The sequence below is a fragment of the Poecilia reticulata genome, linkage group LG1 (genome assembly GCF_000633615.1).
Source record: "Poecilia reticulata strain Guanapo linkage group LG1, Guppy_female_1.0+MT, whole genome shotgun sequence".
Lineage (NCBI taxonomy): Eukaryota > Metazoa > Chordata > Actinopteri > Cyprinodontiformes > Poeciliidae > Poecilia > Poecilia reticulata.
Window position 1 is genome coordinate 3365836 of NC_024331.1, and position 19664 is coordinate 3385499.

Genomic DNA, 19664 nt, shown 5'->3' on the forward strand with positions numbered 1-19664 from the left:
TATAACAAGACAGCTTTTCCATATTTTGAGCGAAGCAAGCTCCTTTATCTTGCAAACGTTTCCTGTTAGTTTTGTCTTTGTTTTAAGTGTCCTAAGATATTTTTGCTAAAAACTAAACCAAAAACACTTAGTGAGATTTGAAGTATTTATTGTTTATTTATTTATTTATTATTGTTTATCCAATCAGGTGATTTTGACATACGGCCTCCAGTCCTATGCATAAGAAATGGTGTTTAATAGAAGATTATTAACGCAAATCATCACATACCGCAGGGATTTCACAAATGGGGGAGAAGTGCTTTGTTTTTCAATGAAGTGTTGGTTAAATAGCAGAAATACTGAAACGTGAAGTGTGTATGTTTTATATAGGCTGACATGGAATGTCAGCACTTCCTGCCTGCTCTCCAGATGTCTGAAGCTAATGTTCATTTTGAATGAGTCGGTTTGTGTTTGAGAGAGACAGCAGTGAAAGTCTGTCTCCACACACTGACCAGTTTACAGCAGACCAACATCAAGTCACAATCTGTGGAGTTAAAAGATGGCTGATTGTTATTCAGAAACATTCGTTGTGCTGGATTAAAACCAGTCAGAAATGAAGAGTTTGACTCTCTGCTGGTTGATTCATCAATGGTCGGTCATTGTGAACCCAAAGGTTTTATTGTGATGATTTTGTCTACATAGCTGCTGGTCTCAGTTCTCCCAATTCCAAGACCAAGATCTCTCCCAGCACCAGAACCACCCGAGCCAAACTGACCTGGTTTGAAGCCCACACAGAAAATCCAGTAGGCCCAAATTAACTCTGTCAGATTTGATTTCAACACTTTTAAAGTGTCTATATGGGTCCACACCAGAAAGTGTTAATTTAACTCTTTTTGGAGAGTTAGTACCTTAACTCTTATAAAGTGTCAAATCTCAAATCTGCTGGAGTTAATAATTTAACGCTTACTAACACCAATTCAGTGTTAGATCTTAATATTGACTCTCAGAGTATTTTTTTAACTTCATAAAAATTATTTGTAATTAATATTAAATAGGTATTTTATTATTTTGAACTTTAAAAAATTATTTTTAAAATAAACATTTAATAAAGAGGCAAGGATTTTCTCAAATGCATTTATTTCAAAACGTGCACCATAATTACAAAACATATTACAACGTGGAATAATGTGCATGTTTCACATGCCGCTTTCATTCACATATTGCTTATCAAATGGTCTGACATATCAGCTGTGCAATACAAACTGCAGTATGCTTAATACATTTTCTTCAATACAATAAGCATGAAATTGTTCAAAGTACAAGGTGGAGTAAAGCAAGTAGTTCATGTAATATGATGGAGTAAATTTTCTTTTAACAGGTAGATTACTGGATATTACAATACATAACAGACCAACTTGATATTCAGATCCATCATTTCTTATCCAGTTTCTGTTTCTGTTGATAAGATCCAGTTCCTCTCTGCACTCCACCAGAGAGATGTCCACTCACTAACAGATTGTCTTCAGGTTGTTGGGCTGTTCGTGACGTTTGGCCGGAGACACCAACATGCTCCTCTACTGCATCGGACAGTCTTCAGTCTCTGAGTAGGACAGCCAGTGTCGGTCTCTGGATCATAACAAACAAAAAACATAACAATGAGGAATGGAACGAAGGAATACATTTTACTACAACTCTAACAATAATCCTCAATTACAGAAATGTAGGGTTTTAACACTTACATAATCATTTTTGGAGCTTGAATCTTCGAAGAATCCATGGAGGGATCGGTAGGGGGAGGTTAGGCTGGCGATTCATCCTCAACCAAACTGGTACTAATGTACAAAAAGGCAATAAAAGGATTAAAACATGCTGCAAAACGTATATAAAAAGACACAACAGCGGGAATAACGCTTTCAACAGTTTTTCAAAGGAAAAAAATCAATCAGAAAGGTTGATAAATCTGACCAATATTCATGTTCAACATCATGAAAAAACACACTCCAGATTATTACGGACCTGTTCAAGTTAGCCAATAATTTGATTAAATGTTCACTGGCTCGATTTTTTCCAACACTTATACTCCGCTAACTTTCGGCATGCTAAGCTAAATATGCTAACAGCGAGCCGTCTGGCGAACGTGACGTCTATCATACAGGTTCAGCCCAACTCAAAATAATAGTTATAAACCATCTCAGAAAAAAAAAGTAACTTACCAAGCGCAGTAAATAACTCAGACAGGTGGAAAGTAAATAGTCCTGAAATGACTTGGCTTCTGTCTGTCGCTCCTTCAGTGTTAGAGCCGCTGGTGGAGTTCAGAGTTAAGAAGTAAAGAGTTATTGATTCCATTTTAAAACCTCTAGATTTGATACGGAAACACTTTTTTTTAACACTGGATTTTAACTACTAATAATATACACCCCAGAGTTACATAAACAGAATGTGACTCTTTTAATAGAGTAAAATTAACTCTGCTTTTGCACAAAGTCTGCTAACACCAAAACATTTAACACTTTTGAATTTGCTGTGCAGGATTGACAAAGGTTCAGGCAAAACGTTTTGACAATCTCCATCATTTTACGGTCTGTTCATCCTGGGGATTTCATCAATATGGTTGATACAGCCACACGTCCATGATGTATTTTGGTGCTAAGCCTTTCCTCGATTAATAACCTGTACTATAAAGTCTATTCTCTGAACTGGAGTGAGCCAGTGGAAGGACTTTAGAAAAGAGAGATGTTCTATCTTCCTGGTTTTAGTCAGAACGTCGGCAGCAGCGTTCTGGATCAGCTGCAGCTGGAGGATTGATTGATTTATTTTCAGACAGAGCTGTGAAGACACTGTTGCAGTAATCGATGCGATTAAAGATAAACCCATTAATGAGTTTCTTGAGATCTTGCTGAGATGTTAATACTTTAATCCTAGAAGATAGAAGGCTGACTTTGTGACTGTCTTTTCATATCTTCATATCTTTTTTACTTATTCCTAATTTCAGATATGAGAATAAACGGAAGCATCATAACCTGCTAGCATGACAAAGAAGATTTATAACAATAATTATGTTCTTAAACATGCAGAAAAACTTCAGTCTTGTTCGATAGTCTTACAGAAAAGCACCATTTTTATTCTTTTGCTCCGATAAATAGGAAATGATTGAAGTAAATTTAGCTTTTTTTTTTTTTTTTAAACCACAGACAGACTTTATGGAGTCGTTTCTGCTTCGGCAGTATGCTAAATGCAGCAGTGAGCATCAGGTGCTGGGAGCCGCTCGGCCTTTCTCAGTAAATATGCTTCTGAGTGCACGTTTTAATGGGGCAGTGGGAGGACTAATGGAGACGCTCATTTGTTTTAAGGAGCCACTTCAGCTGGAGAGGGATGCTCCCACCAGGTCCACATGGCGCTGGTTAACACCTCCCCTACACACACCCCGCTCACACTCGCATTCCAGCGCACACTACACCGCGCGTCAGTCCCGAAGAGTTATCCCTGCTCCGAGACCGTCCTGGCTGGAAAAACAAGACGGCTGAAACACCAGAGGAATCCCCCCTGCCCCAGCACTCCCCACCCAGCTCCATATTCAGCTGGGCATTAGCTTATTTATGAGGCACAGAGAAGAGAATTTACTGCCAGATCAATCACACAGAGACTTTGTAGCTCGTTTGCTTCTGTCGCCAAAGTGAAGTCATAAAGCACCTTTTAGTTGGATAATGAAACGGTCAAACAGCCCAGAGGAGTTGGTTTGGGATGATTTAATGAGAGGAAAATGATGAAAAAAATCCCCTTAGCATTCAGAAACAACAGTAGAATAGTATATTATTTTTATAAATATGTGAGTTTTATTGTCCTCCAAGCTTAAAGAAAAAAGAAAAGAAGAAAAACAAAGTTAAATTGAGAAAAATGTTTAGGATTTTTTTTTACATGGCAATCCAAGAATATCGTCACGACGGAGTATGCTATGATAAAAAAATTTAATTATGAGAATAAAGTCATAATGTTAATATGAAAATAATCATTACATTAAAAAGTCACGTTACGAGACTAAAGTTATACAAAAATAGTCAAAATAATATGAGGAAGCTGCAATATTTGAGAATGAAGTCAAATTACGAGAATAATTGTACAAAATGGTGTTAAAATGGTAAGAAGAAAATGTGTTATGAGCATAAAATTGGAGAGGATAGTTGAAATAATGCGAAAAAGTCATATTACGAGAATGAAGTCATCACAAGAAGAGTCGGATGTGAATTAAGTCAAAATAATATGAGAAAGCTGTAGTATTATGGGAATAAAGTTATATAAAAAATGTAGAACATGAAAATAAAGTTATAATATTACAAAAATAAAGTCGTACGAGAAAAAAGTCGAAATAATGAAAGTAATGTCGTAGGGTTACGAGAAAAGTCAATATTACAAGAAGTGGGAACATTATGACTTTAATCTCCTAATGTTTTATTTGTTTTTATGTTCTTGGCATGGAACCAATGCTCCATCATAAGTCTTCATGCATCTCTATTCAAAAACAACTTCTTTAAATGATCCTCCTAGAAAACAATTTCTGGATTTTTTTTTATATTTAAATGCAAACCTAGAGATGCAGCGATTTCCAATCTCCAGATGTAAACTCTAAGATCTTTCAGTTCTAGTTCTTGTTGATCTCATTTAGCACCGTTAGCAAGGCTAGCACAGCTAGCATTACAGAAACTGGAGTCTCTGCGTACATTGTAGAAAGTATGAATCTTTAACTTTAAATATTACTGCCAACTTTTCCAATAGATGGAGGCTGGAGAGGGTCAAACAGGGCAGTTTGCTTTACTTCCTTCAGCCTTCCTGTTATTTGCTGAAAGTTTTGCTCCTCCTGCAGCTCTAACGTCTTTCATGATCTAGTTTCTGGTGCAGAGATTTTATAACACTTGAAATAATACAAAACTAACTTACAAGTAACCTTTCAGCAAATTAAAGGAGCTTGTTTAAAGTCAACAATTTCTTAATATTGATGAAAAAGTACTAGTTTCACTGGCAGATTATTTCACTTATAAAAATGTTTTTTTTCCCCATAATCTGCCAGTGAAACTACTTCTTCAAGATTTTGTGTTCTTTCAGTACAATCTCTTCTCTGTGCATCTTGTTTGAACAAAGCAAATATTTTGTTCAAACAATTGCAATAACATAACATTTTAGGAAGTAATTTTGGTGTAATGTAGTCTTAGTTCACTTAAGACAGTACTAACTTATAAGTAACTTATCAACAAGATATAGCTTATTTTATGTAAATAATTCCCTAATATCATTATTGCACTTATAACAAGACAATTTTTCCATATTAAAAATGAAATCTACCAATGGAACTGGTACTTTTTCATCAACATTAAGGAATTATTTACCTAAAACGAGCTCCTACTTGCTGAGAAGTTACTTGTAAGCTAGTTTTGACTTATTTCAAGCGTAATAAGATATTTGCACTAGAAACTGGACCGAAAATACTTTGTAAGATTTAGTTTTTGCAGTGCAGTACCCTGAATGTAGCAGTTCTTGCTGTGTGTGTGTGTATGGGTGTGTGTGTGCGTTCTTGTCCAACATCCAGACTAATAACTGAGTTGTTTGGTTTCTCCCTGCAGCAGGCGGCCAGGTTGCAGCAGGCGGCCAGGTTCCAGCCAGCTCCAGCCTGCCATCTGTCCCCCCACTTTCCCCTGTGACCCAGAACACAGCCCCCAATATGAGGTGATTCATCTTCTTTTTGCACCCCCCCCTCCCCCCTCCTTGTCTTTGCATGCACAGTTTTTTACACTCATAAGCATACTTAGTTTTTATGCATATCTTTTGGTCTCTGACCTGGTTGGATGTTTGGCCTCATTAAAAGCACATATTCCAGCTGACAGATTTTTCAAATGTTTTGTGAGTTCCTGCTGATTTTACCTCAGAGATGGAGATGATTTTGTTCTACTCTCTGGACTCCTTTCAGCATCTCGGAGCGCCTGGAGCACGTGTTGGAGAAGGCCGCTCCGCTGCTGAGGGAGATCTTCGTGGACTTCGCCCCGTTCCTGTCCCGGACCTTGCTGGGTAGCCACGGACAGGAGCTGCTCATCGAGGGCACCAGTGAGTTGGCATGGAGACGAGTCACTCATGGGGATGTACCGATCCACTTTCACTTCTGATACCGATATCTGAGGTTTAGTATCGGCCGATACCAATCCAATACAGAAAAACAGCTGAATTTGCTTGAAATGCTGTTTTTTTTTTTTTTTACGCAGACATAAATGTACTGAATTACAAATTTATTGTAATTGTGGAACAGCCAATGGAAAATAAACAATGAAGAAACTGTCAACAGCAATAGGTTGACCACTTTGGTCAAACATGGAAAAACAAACTGCAGCAAATCATCTTTCAAATGGTTCAGAAAATGCAAATAGAAAATTCTAAATATAATGCCAAATAAATAATAAAGCATGACGTTGCTCAGAGCACAAAGCATAGAAATAAACTGAATAGATCTGCCCTCATGGATCGCCCACATTGCCACAAATACCCGATCTAGAATTGTTTTCGATATCGGCACAGATACAGATAATAATGAGGGATCGGTGCATCTCTAATTTCAATTCAACAACACTTCTAATACGGTGAGGAGCTGCAGGGGACAATGAGCTGGGGTGTTCCAGCGGGTCGGGGTCAGAGGTCAGGCCGCTAACAGCAGAGTTTGGGATGTCTGCTGCCACCAAGCAAAATGGAAAGTTGATTGATAGCTTTAGGAGGCAGGGTGGAGAAATGCTTTGGAAGGAAGGTGTGCGTGCATGCGTGTGTGTGTGTGTATGTGTTTCTTTTTTTTAAACATGTCCTTTGAAGAGCAACGAAACACACCAAAGCTTCTCTGCTGCTCCCCGTCTGAACCTCGGACCCTCCTCTGGCCCCTGACCGGCCCTTTAAAGCCTTGGGCTCGCTGTTAGGGATCAATGGAGACATATGTTGGTCAGGTCCAGCCTGTAATACAAGGCCCAGATATGTATTAGTTTACAGTAACATCATGTCGACTCATTAGTCCCATCAATACGACCCCCTGCCCCCAATGCAGATGGCACAAGGTTAGCTGATCCCTGTCTGCTGGGACAGGGACCGGTACGAGTCTCCACCAGAACCCAGGAAGCTAACACCACCTACCAGCCTCTAGCTGTCACCAAGGAGACGAGGGTCACGGCTATCTGGGTCTGTAAATGGCTGATTTGAACCATTTGTTCTGCAGCGGAATGATTGTAAATCACACAGCTGGATTGATTTAAGAAGCATTGTTTCTGTTGGATTCCCACCGGGTCAGAATCATAGAGACCTATTGACCAGATCTATGTTTTTTTTCACTGCATAAACACAAAATCTTGGCATGGGTTTTTGATCTGCTTTTTAGTGCAAATATTGGAGTTTTGTTTCATTTCAAGCGTGCTAACTTTCAGGTAACATTTTAGTGAGATATAGTGGCTTGTTTTAAGTTCACGATTCCTCAATGTTGATGAAAAAGTTCCAGTTATAAGTGAAATAATCTGCCAGAGGAACAAGACATTTTTCCCACACCAAGTTGAAATTGTAAACAAATTCTTGTTCCACTGGAAGATTTTTTTTTCTACTTGTTTTTAGTACTTTTTTTTTTTATCAATATCAAGGAATTATTGACTTATAACAAGCTCCTATTTCTTGCTAAAATATTCCCTGTGAGTTAATTTTGTCTTATTTCAAGTGTTCAAGATATTTGCACTAGAAACTCGACCAAAAGTACTTGGTAACATTGTGTCTTTTGCACTGCTGCGCTACTAAACAATTAAAAACCCTTTTTTAAATTGGGTTTTTAATTAAAACCCAATTTTGGCATTTAGTCATTGAGTGTGTTATTACTGTGTAACTGTGTCTGTTTGAACACGCTCTCTGACCTCCTGACCTTTTGTTTCGTCCAGGTCTGGTGTGCATGAAGTCCAGCAGCTCGGTGGTGGAGCTCGTCATGCTGCTGTGTTCTCAGGCAAGTGCAGCATCTTTCCCTTTCTGCTTTCTTCCGCCGTGACGCTCCAGCTCAGGTGGAGGACGACGAGCTGCAAACACGGGTCAGAGGGGGTCAAGAGAGGCCGACCTGTCCGGGTCACCTTTGACCCCATCGCTGGCCCTCGTGGCCCAGGCCCAAACCGATGAGGAGGGATGATGTAGATTTGATGGTGCTTTGCATTGATTGGCTCTTTCTTCTCCGTCCTGTGGGTGTTTTGGTTGCCAGGTTTTATTTAGCTGCTGCTGGATTCATGAATACTAATTCAGGGATCATGAGCGGACGTGGGCGGGGTCAATGATCAGGGTTGTCGATGGATCACTCTGGGATGGCTGCTTACTATTAAGAGATGCACAGAAAGGTTCCTGCTGGATGAAACCGAAATGCTACTCTCCTCAGAAAAGTGTTAATTATAGAGCTTCACCAGGGCTCAGTCCCTAGTGAAGCTATTGGTGTATTTCAAATTCAGAAATTCTTTATTAATCTGAAAGGGAAATTAAATGTTATTGTAGCTCATTAGTTCTTCAAACATTTCATTTTTTTAATTTGAAGTGTCCTTTTCTGGTACAGAGTTAGCAGATAAATTTGTAAGAGTACATTTATGTCTGTGGTTAAAAATAAATCATTTTAAGTGAATTCAGGTGTTTTTCTGTATTCAGTCGGTATGGACTGATACTAGACCTCAGGTATTGCTGTCCTAGTAATGACACCAAATTTGAGTACAGATTTGCAAAATTAAATGTCAGACTACGTTCTCCTGTTTACTTTATTTCCTATTGGGGTCTTTTGGCCTACTTCATCCCGTCAGGCAGGTCCTACTCCAGTAATATGATAATTGTCCAGGTCTAGTAGTTGTCAGGTATGATAATTACAGTTCATTTAACGAGGCGGTGATTACTTTACTCTGTAAAACCAGTGAAACTGTTTTCTCCGTTTTGAACAAAAACCACAAAGGCGTCTCTTTTTAACCTGCTCTGCTCTGTTATTGGGTGGCTCCCCCGTCCCACCAAACGCCACCATCTTTTCTTCCCTTCTCCTTCTAACTCCCCCCATATGTCGTTTGATTCCAATTACTCATTTAGCCTCTTCCACAGAAAAAGTAGCGCGGCCAGATTACACATTTGTTTGGATGTCATCGGCCTTGAGAACCGGGGCTTGTGGGACTCTGGAGGGGGACGTCGGAGGGGTCGGGGTGGGGGTGGGGGGAAGTGAATGTGAGCCTCCTTGCGTCCAGAGACTCAGAAACGGCAGGACTGAAAGCTCGACGGCAAAGAATGACGGCCGCTAATGCACCTATTTGTCATATCTGTCAGGGTGTTGTTTAATGCTAATCTAATCAAAGGCAGAATCTCAGTGATTGCTCCACTGCACGGCTCATGCCTCGATCCCCCCCCCCCCCACCCCTCTTTTGGTTCATGGCCCAAGCTATTCCTTCCTTCTCCCCAAAGCTCCCAGCTACACGCGTGCACACACACACACACGCACACACATGCACACAGACTCTCTTTTTAAGTGAGACGACCAGGGATTGGCCAGTGCAGTGTTGATTGCTTCAATAAATCATCCAACCAAATTCTCACACAAGCTAATGCAAATGTAATTTTATTGTTGTGTAAAGGGGGTGCGGCGGGGGAGCAGGGAGGGATGGGAATGATCTGCTGCTTTTCCCCACCAGGGAAAAGATGGAAACCTGGGACAGACTTCACCCCGGGCTAAATTACAATACGTCTAATTATTTGTGTTTGTTCTCCCTGCGAGCCAGCGAGAGTAAGTCCCACCCTCCCTCCCCTCTCCATTCCCGCCATGATTGATGGCGTTATTTAGCGAGGTTTCTCAGGCCCTCCGGCACAGGAAACACTCCATTCTCACACAGGAAGTGCCTCTGTGGCCATCTTGTGATTCTTTCCTGCCTAGCTGCTGAATGAGGTAGATGGAGGAGATTTTGACAGATTCCTTTTCTTCCCAGCCCCCAGCCGGACCTTCCACACCTTCATCAGCGATGTGATCGCAGCAGCATCTCTTGGAAATTTTAATTAATTTCCCGAGCTGGGAGATGGAGTGGAGCCGGGTTGAGGGGTCAAGAGGCTGGGGACTGCAGAGCAGTTTTTAATCAGAGATCCTATGAAAGTTACACTGGCAGCCGCGTCGGCCTGGCATTGAGGAGCGGATGGTAAACCGCTGTTTGATAGTGCTTCAGATGGAGGCCGGCACAACGGCGCTCCCAATTAAAGGGCCATTTTAAACGGACATTAACTGTTGGGGTGGCGCGCTGCCGTTCCCTCATCTGTAATATTGATCCTGAATGGTCTCCTGAATACACAAACGGAGGATTAATGATCTTAAACTGTACTTCTTATAGAGTGGTTCACAGAGAGGAAGCGCAGGGCTTCCTTTGTGATTCAGATTGCGCTTCATCTTAAACGTAAATTGACGCTCAGCTTTTCTTTCTTAAAACGTCACAAAAAAATCCTGAAGGCTGAAACACAGAGTTTGACTCCAGCTGCTGTGAATGTTGGGCCAAACTCAAGTTATTTTGAAGACAAAACTGTAGATTTAAATTGTTTTTCCTAAAATCTAATATCAGTTCATTTGTATAAATATGGTATATATTTAACCATTTACATAACCATTTGTTTCCAATTTATGGACATATTCTTGCATCTGTTGGGCAGCTGCTATGAGTAGAGCGGGAATTTTAACGCTCTACTCATAATGTAACTGATTAATTTCGATTAATTAGTTACATAGATTTCAGCACATTAAAAGCTTTTTTTCCTGTTTTTTTCTTTTCTTTTGTGATGTACAAGCAACAACAGCGATTTGAGACAGAGATGCTTCTCTTGACCCACTGTGGTTTTATTTCTGCTTCAAAAACCTGAATGGGATGCTGGAACGTACTATTGCTGTGTTCAAGTTTTGCTAAAATGAGTTGGCTTATTCAAACCTAAAATAGCATCTCACATGTAGCAACAGCACAGACGTCCACAACGCTATGGTTCATGAAACAACTGAAACCTGAATGTGAATCATGTAGCACTTTGAATAACCCAAGTAACACTTTAAAACTGTAAATAGATTTGTTTTTGAGCTGAAATGCCTGTTTATTCCATAAATTAACAGTAAAGTTTTTTTTTAATTCTATCAACATATGGTTTTTGATTAAAATGTGATTAACTACCCTGCATTTAACTTGGTTTTTTAAATCAGTTCCCACCACTAAAAAATGGATGCTGATTAGAAGGAATTTAAATGCCATGTTTGCATCAGTAAAACCAGATGGACTTGGATAAAAGATGGTGCGTCAGTGAGCTCCTGTCTTAAGATCGCCTCCTGCTGTTCAGGGAGAATCCATCCTGATCCAGTGGAGCCAGAAGCTCTCTGGAAGCTGTAGGTGAATTGTGTTTGCCCAGTAATGTGTACTCTGCTGCCACAAGGGGGTTCTGCCATTTCTTTTTTTTTATTTTTATTTTTTATCCTCACCACATATAAGTTATTGTACTGTCTTAATTATTATTTAATAACTAATGAGTCTAGTTGCTGTACTATGTGAATGTCAAAGAGTTGGCGGTAGTGCAACCCCCAAACGTTGTGTTTTTGATTCCATGATCATCTTGTCACATGTCACTTTGCTCCTGGTCAAGGCACTTGACCTCAGTTTTGCTACCCACCTGCATATCGGTGCAGGTACCATGTGTGCAACACTTCGAGTAGTTGGAATGACTAGAAAAGCGCTAGTCAGCCCATTTACTAAATAGTCTGTGTAGCAGAATCCAGACTAGAGATAAGATTGAAAATCAAAGAAATTCAAGTTGATCCCTGTTACTCACTAACCTTTACCTGATTCTTGATAAACGCAAAACAAACTTGTGTATCTGAAGACATGCTTGTTGATGTCTGATATGTTTAGGTTTTCAGTAGAACAGGAAAGGGACATTTTTTTTAAATCAAAACTTTCACATTGTCATCAACAGGAAAATGATGTTGACCTGAGGTCAGTTTACTGGTGCATCATTATTAGATCAATCCGTTGTTTGTTTGTCCTGTCTAAAATCAAAGGTTTTTCAGGTCAAAAGGAAATAAATGAAATATTATGATGAGATTTAAGAGATGTATTTTTTTTTTTTGCGATCTTTGCCACATCAAATGATTTTTATGCTTTTAAAAGAGCGCGCTCTCTTTCTGTCTTTGTCCCCGTTCAGAGCTGCTCTTCTTCTTGTCGTTTTTATGGCGGCTCTCCTGTTTCTTGGGTGCACTCCCAGGACCAGCTCCGGCGCAGTACATGCGATTAATCAGCACTTACAGTGGGACCGGAGAGTGGAGTTCCACGGCTGCCATCCCTCCGGAGTTTTGAGAAATTATCTCATTGGATAGCGGATGGTGTTCGATGCGCAGTGGCCCATAAATCTTCTCAGTAGCTGCATTTGTGTCCTGTAGATCAGCCATTATTGTCCGGCCCCTGTGTCAGCCCATCCATCGTCCTGCCATTTATCAGAGATGCGTCGTACGCGCTCTGGAAGAAGACGGCCAGGAGGAGAAATGCTGCTGATTTTTTTTTATGCAGGTCGTCTCTTCCTGATCCTTTTACAAAACGGCAATCAAAAAGTATATTTTTTCCTATTATCTTTTTATTCATTAAAACCAGGTTGTTGATTGTAAACTCTGCTAAAAACGTGAGAACTGGTTTGACTTTAAAAAGAACGGAAGACCACGAGATTAAAAGATGAGTTATATAGCTATACTGTGTTGGTTTTTCCAGCGGTATAATGAAGATCCGGTTGTTACATTAATGAAAAACCATTTTGATGATGCCTTTAGCTGCGTTTCCATTCACGGTAAAATTGCGTAAATTGAAAGTACGAAAATAAATTTGCTTGATTGGAACACACCAGTTTAGAAAATAACTCGTAAGTTTTTGCAGTTGGAAGAGGTAGGTTGTTGGCTGTAAATACATCTACCGAAATACATACCAAAACTGCAATGGAAACACTTTTTTTGCATCACAAGAGTCACATGATCAACAGCCAGATTTTACTACTGGTGAAAACGACAAAAGACAACAAGAAGTAGGAGGAGGGGGATGTTTTGTTTTTTAAATTGTCCCAAAAAGTATTGCGATAAATGATATTTTCAAGATAAAACTCAACCAAAAACAATAAATTCAGTTTTCCTATAGTGCCAATTCACAACAACTATTGTCTAAAGGCACATTACAAAAATAAGAATCATATCTATGTCAGCTGCTTTGTTTCTATCCTTCAGTATTCCATAAAGTACCATAGAAATCTGTCTTATGGTTTTGTTGCTGCGACCAAACATCCAGATAATCCTTTCACTTCTAATCCAGTAACATCGGCGTTAACCCAACTGATCCATCGGCTGCTAGCGTCATATGCTCCCATGTACTCAGCAAAAGTTAACCTGTTTCACAGATGGACACCTTCCCGTTTCAGTCAGCAAGGAGAAAGTCGTCGACTTCCCAAAACACTTTGCTTCTCCTGACCCTTGACCCACTGACCTCCAAGGTGCAGGAGGAGAGAGTGGTGAAGGGAGGGACGTTTAAGCCCCCCGCGGTCTGGGAACGGGTCGCAACGCTCATCAGTCCCCCATACGATCGATAGCAAGACATGATGACCAAGAGGACCAACCTAGGGGGGTCTCAAAACTTCAGAGGAAGGCAGCAAAAGAGCAAGATCAGATGTGTGATATCTAGGCAGGTGAGATTGGGTTGGTGGATATGTGTTTTGGTTCACATATTAAATGCAGAAAATGTGGAACAAAAACGTGTTCCACAGAGACGTGAGAAATCCGAGGAATGCAATGAAACCTAGCGACATATTCGTAATTTTCCCTTCTGTCAGCCCAACATCCCACTGTGCAGTTAAACAGGCTCACAAGGTTCAAGATGAGTGAAAATCAAAGAGGCGTTAATCCTCCCGGCCCCCCATGGTACTCTGCTGCCATACCCCCTCCACATCTGCGCCACGCGGCTCTGCGTCCAGCATCGTCGCTCTGCAACGCTGCCCGCATCCTTTGAAAATACACTCCGCTGAGAAGCAGAGAAAACACGGCATACACCAACTGGCACTTAATCCTAAAGACTCCCCGCCGCGTGCAACTCCGCAGCGGTGGAGGGGGTCGGGGGTCAAGGGGGAGGGCTTCCTGACAGGAAGTGGACTCTAGCTGAGAGCAGAAAATCAGACAGGAGACTCCTAAAAATATTGTGGCGGCTTTTAATTTGGCTCCCAGTTGGTTTTCCTGCGAGCCAGCTTCAAGTGGCACGAACAGCCGGTTATTTATACGCAACATATAATCGTGCTTCAGCCAAGTGAACTTTCCCCAACAGAGACCTCTGCCCCTGACAGGCACCGTTAACGTGATGTTTTCCTACCCGACAGCCTCGCCGTTTTGAGACTTTGGAATGTACTCTACAGCTTTTCCCCTTGCTTTTCCTCTGTCTGCCATCCTGCTGATTTAACAAAAAATAAAATAAAATACAGGCACTACATGGGCTTTCCCAGATTTACGGTGGAATTTCAACATTTCTTACGTTAAACCTTTGGAAGAAATATTGTAAACAAAAAGACTTGAAGCAAGGGATGGAGGAGGAATAGAAACTAAGCAGGGGCTTCAGACCAGAATGTTGGCTTGTTGTTTCTGTCCCCTCTGACTTCATGGATGGTTAAAAACGTCTTCATCCGCATTAGCAGGTTAAGCTAATTTAACAAACCTTCTGCCATAACTGGTTATTTATTCAAGACCAGGTGCAACATGACACTGTGAGACTAAGAGTAATAAAGAGCTAAAAAAAAAAAGTTTGATCAAAACTATGTAGAATTTTTATTAGCAATTAGCACTGTTGTCATCGTCCTCACAGCAGTGTGTATTTTTTAGATAGTCAGGGTTTTATAAGCTGCCTCCATTTCCAGATATAATATAGCTCAAAGTTATTGATAATCCCACAATAGATTTAGTAACATTTTGTCTATTTAATCTTTACGATTTTGTGGTGCTAGTAGTGACTGGAATCGAATAGCTGCCCTACCACTGAGTCGTGTGGTGTCCTCAAGTTAGCATGTTTCCTTTAGCTTGCTAGTTATAGCCATGTTTAGAAGTGGCCCAACCAAAGACTTGCCTTGAATCAGAGAATCTGTGAATTGATTTGAAGATGAAGGTGACGGTAAGGTCAGTAATAACAGTGGAAGCAGAAACCTGCTCAGAAATCATGGCGGGGGTTTCTTGCTGTAATCTCAGTACAAACCTCTAGCAGTTAAACTTTTTTTTTTTCCATGTCATTTTTGTAAAAATGTAAATAAGAGGATGTGTTAACACATCATATAACGCTGGCCTACCAAAATAGGAGAAAAAAAAAAAGAAAGTTGTCAATTGAACTCTGCTAGGGTGTGAATTATTGTGGACTCTGCTGATATTTATCATATCGTTTATCGTGATTTTTTTTCATAAGTGTCACAATAAATTCCAATTATTGTGACAATTAAATATTGTGATAGCACTTTAAAGTCTGTATCTCCCACCCCCTACTGAGCCGTATGTCCTTTATGGATACGGCTATATGGATGTATTTTGTTATCTCAGAATAATAAAACAATGCTTTGTGATCAAGTTGCGATCAAGGGCCTGAAAAAAAAGAAATTTTTGGATAAACAGCTGCACTTATTTTTCTTCCCACACCGTTGCAATGCATAAAACTGGATTAACACCACATATGAAACGTCCTGTATACAGTCGCCGCTTCTGCTTGGAGCGGGATTTCATTGAGCTATTCTCGCATGTTTCTAGTTTGTGTGTTTGGGATATGGAAGCTCTATGCCTTTGTTGGTTTAGTCCTGACAGTGTGAGTCCATGAAGCTCTCGGAGACCCGGCTGAGTAAATATTTGCACATCAGTAAATATTCCTTCAGTTGCAAATTTAAGCACGCAAACACCAACACGACTTGTCTGTTTTCATTTAAGCACATGAACATGCACATGTGGCCCATTGAGAAGAGGCTCTGGTGTTGAGTTATTCACACAACCTCTTGTATACCAGACTACTCAGCTTCTGTATTAATCAAAGAAAGAAGAAGCACATTGTTCAGAGCTTTTCTTTTTAAGTGCCTGTCTGAATTATATTGCTGTTTATGAGATGTTTTTAAACAAAGATCCAATCTTAAAACGTCCAAATTTGTGAGAACTTACTACTTTCGCAGCCACTTTCACAGCGTCCGTGTAAAAAGTTCTGGCAAAATGAAAAACAATTTTCCGTCCGGCCTGGCCTTGATTGTCACATCCAGCTTGAGGATTTATGCTTTTGTCGTTCCGTCCAAAAGCTCCACTCCTCCGAGCCTTTTCAAATCAACAAATACTTGTGATTATGAGTGATGCCACCAAAAAGCACAGCTGACTTATTTGTTATTTTGGGAGAGCCGGGGACGTATCTTTCTCCGCTTTGGAAAATGTTTTCCTTGTGTTGTGGTGAGGCCGATGTTTGAAAGGCGATTTTGCTCGGGAGGTCTGCGTTTTCTCACCAGTGCAAGTGGTATATTTAGATGTTGATTATGGATAATCAGCTGTAATGACGGAAGTCCGTGGCATGTGTGTTTAGACTCAATGCCATCATCATGGAAGGCAGACCAAACAGAGCTGTCGTATCGACTTCAGATTTAAACGGGCATTTACACCGACAGTCAGACTTTGAGTCGTTTACGTGCAAAAACCCCCCAAAAAAAACAAAAAGAGAAAAAGGTCAAAAGAAAAGCAGCAACATTAGCCACGGGAGCTTTCTCAAACATCCTCAACATTTCTGTCAGGATCAAGGAAAAGCACACTCCCTGTTCCTATCTTCTGTTGAAGGTCAGGTCAGAGGTGAGAGGTCACCAATGGCTGCTTGTATCCTCTCATCAGGAGTGCCGTGGTCATAGCCCCTATCGCGGCCATAAAAGCTGCAACATCGCTGACCAGGCCAAGCCAAAATCCAATATCCCATCATCGACCCGTCCCCCCGTTTCCCTGTTTTTTTTGTTTTTTTTTGTCAACGGGAGATGTCCCTCGGATCAGGGTCACCGCTTGTTTTTAATTCGACTGTAGGAGGCGTTCTTCAGCCCATAATGACGCCATTAGTCTTGCTATCACCTTTGGCAGCCTGCACAAAATGCCAATGACCCTTCTGCTTCTCTTCAAACCCAGTTCTGGGCTAATCCTGTCACTCTACCATTATTTTGAGGTTTGTTTAAACGTGACCCTGTTTATCTTGCATCTAAATCTTAAGATTTTTTTCTTGACCCCATCTATAGTTGCCATTTTTCTTGTTATTGACTTGTGTTCGGCACGTCAGACGGTGTTTTTCAGTTTGTTGTACTTTTTCAGAAAACATCAGCATGGAGAATGCTGCAACGCATTCTCCATACGTTGCAGCAGTATTCATACCCCTTGAACTTTTTCACATTTTGCACTGAATTGCTTTCAGAACTCACCCAATTAGCAGACAATCCACCTGTATATAATTTAGTCTGAATCCAGCAGCTCTCTGGAGGCCTCAGCGGTTTGTCAGAGAAATGAACAAACGACATCATGAAGACCAAGAAACGCAACAAAACATGGTTATTTTGGAGAAAACCTTTCCTAGCTCTGAAAACTTCACTTTGAACTGTTTATTGTATCTTACTGAAATGTGGGACTGTATAGAGGACAACTGCAAACCTGCCAAGACATGGACACATGAATATTCCACTAAATTAAAAGGAAGACACAAGAAGATCAACAATGAAAAGCAGGGTGGAGTGGATTAGATAGAAGTGTGCTCAGTGGACGAATGGTCCAGTTAAAGCCCAGACCTGAATACATTTTACAATCTGGTAAGACTTGAATTTTAATGTTCAGAGGAACCGTATCCAATCTGAGGGGGGTGAATACGAGATAATTTTTAGTCATTTAATATTAAAGGAAGCTATTGTCCTTCCAAATCACTGTTATCTTCTACTTTGTTTGGTCTGTCACATAAAATATTGTAAAACATTGAAGTTTAGGGTTGAAATGAGAACATGTGAGAATCTTTAATACTTTAGTGAGGCATCAGTCTTTAATACCCTCATATTCTCTTTTATTTAACCCTTGTGCGTGCGAGGACTGAGGCAAACAGAGGACTATGGCAAATGATACAAGATGTACATGTGTGGGGTCGGTTGGACCCCATTTTCACATACAAGGGTTAATTTAATCTATGATGCAGCCTGAAGCTTTTTTCCCTGGGTGGTTTGTTGTATTTAGTTATTGAATTAACATTTTTTAAGAGTCCAATCAGCAGATCCCACCTGGGGTTCACCGATAAATTGGCCCCAATTTCTTTGATTTTGGGAGATCGGTGATCGGCCTATACTCCATATGAAGCCGATCTTATCCATGTATCTTATCTACCTCAGCAAAGGTCTAGAAACCAACCACTGTCCTCTGTTGCTCTGCTGTGAGAGAGCAACTCAGCAACTTTTGCTATATTTAGCAACTTTTCAGGAAGAAAAAAAAAAAAATTCTATGTCGCCCAAAAATCTGAATCGGCAGGTCAGGCTTTTTAAAGATCGGTAATATGCGATCTGCTTTAAAACTACAATCGGTGCACCGATAGAAATCAGTGTTGCTCTTTTAAAGTCTGACTGATGCATCCGACGGCACGGGTTCCAATTCTATGCACTGCCTTGCTTCCTGCTGGGTTTATTTGAAGCCCGGTTCACCGGGTCTGGACTGGTTCAGAACAAGCTCACCCTCGCCCCCCTTCGTCCCCCTCTGGTTTCTGCTCATGTTTAATGTCCGCGCTCCAGCTAAAGCCCCTCGGCTGCTCCTCACACGCTCCCTCCTCCACGGCGTCTGCCAGTCCTCCACGCCGGCTCCCGTCTCTCAGGCCCAGACTTCTATTCCCTCTGTGCCCTCTTTTATTTGGAAAGCGTTGTAAACACGGTCAATGCCAATACGCTGGCGCGGGACAGAAAGCGGTTCTGAGCAGAGGTTAAGTGTGATGCTTCCAGAGTGACGGTGAGCAGAAAGTTTTTGGAGAAATGCTTCCACTGGTGCCGATCACTTTTGATGGTTCTGTACTTGTGCCGAGGAGGAGGGAAAAAAGCTATACTGTTTCTCGAATGCGTCACGTGTACAAATATGTTTGGATGGGCGTAAGGAAAATCTTGTAAATGGATCTTTCCTTGTTTCTCGTGGCGCTGATATGCTCCTCCCTGTGGGATCTCTAGGTTTACTGACAAGCTAGTCTCTACATAAACACTCCGTTTCCTCTATCAGCTCAGAAGATGTTGACAGCTAGCTTTAAATCATTCTCATATACATCCTTTTGTCACTTAAATATTTTTGTAACCATTAAAAAAAAGATATACATATATCTGTGAAAGTTTTCTTATTGTCTGAAAAACATTTTCTTTTTTTAAAAAGCAGACATTTAGTGATTGAGGTTCTAATTTATGTGGCTTTGTAGTTTTTGACTCCAAGCTGAAATATTTTTGCACATATTTCCCCGCATCCCCAGAGAGGAAGAGGGGGAGAAGTGCTTTGAGGTTCAGACAGGACCCCTGACCTTGTTGCTTTATTATTCTTTTGACGCTTGCGTTTAAGGTGTTGAAATATTGAACAGAGCATGAGAGAGACGGTGGCCGCCGACTTTTCCCCCGCTCTTTGT

At 40.8% G+C, this 19664-nt stretch overlaps 1 protein-coding gene across 1 annotated transcript in view; it reads left to right on the forward strand.

Annotated features, from left to right (window-relative positions):
- lrba (LPS-responsive vesicle trafficking, beach and anchor containing) overlaps positions 1 to 19664 on the forward strand; it is a 233103-nt gene that overhangs the window by 71174 nt on the left and 142265 nt on the right. Inside the window, exons 31-33 of the mRNA XM_008405468.2 lie at positions 5592 to 5694; positions 5936 to 6069; positions 7914 to 7975. Coding sequence (XP_008403690.1) covers positions 5592 to 5694; positions 5936 to 6069; positions 7914 to 7975 — 299 coding nt within the window. The remainder of the gene's footprint in view (positions 1 to 5591; positions 5695 to 5935; positions 6070 to 7913; positions 7976 to 19664) is intronic.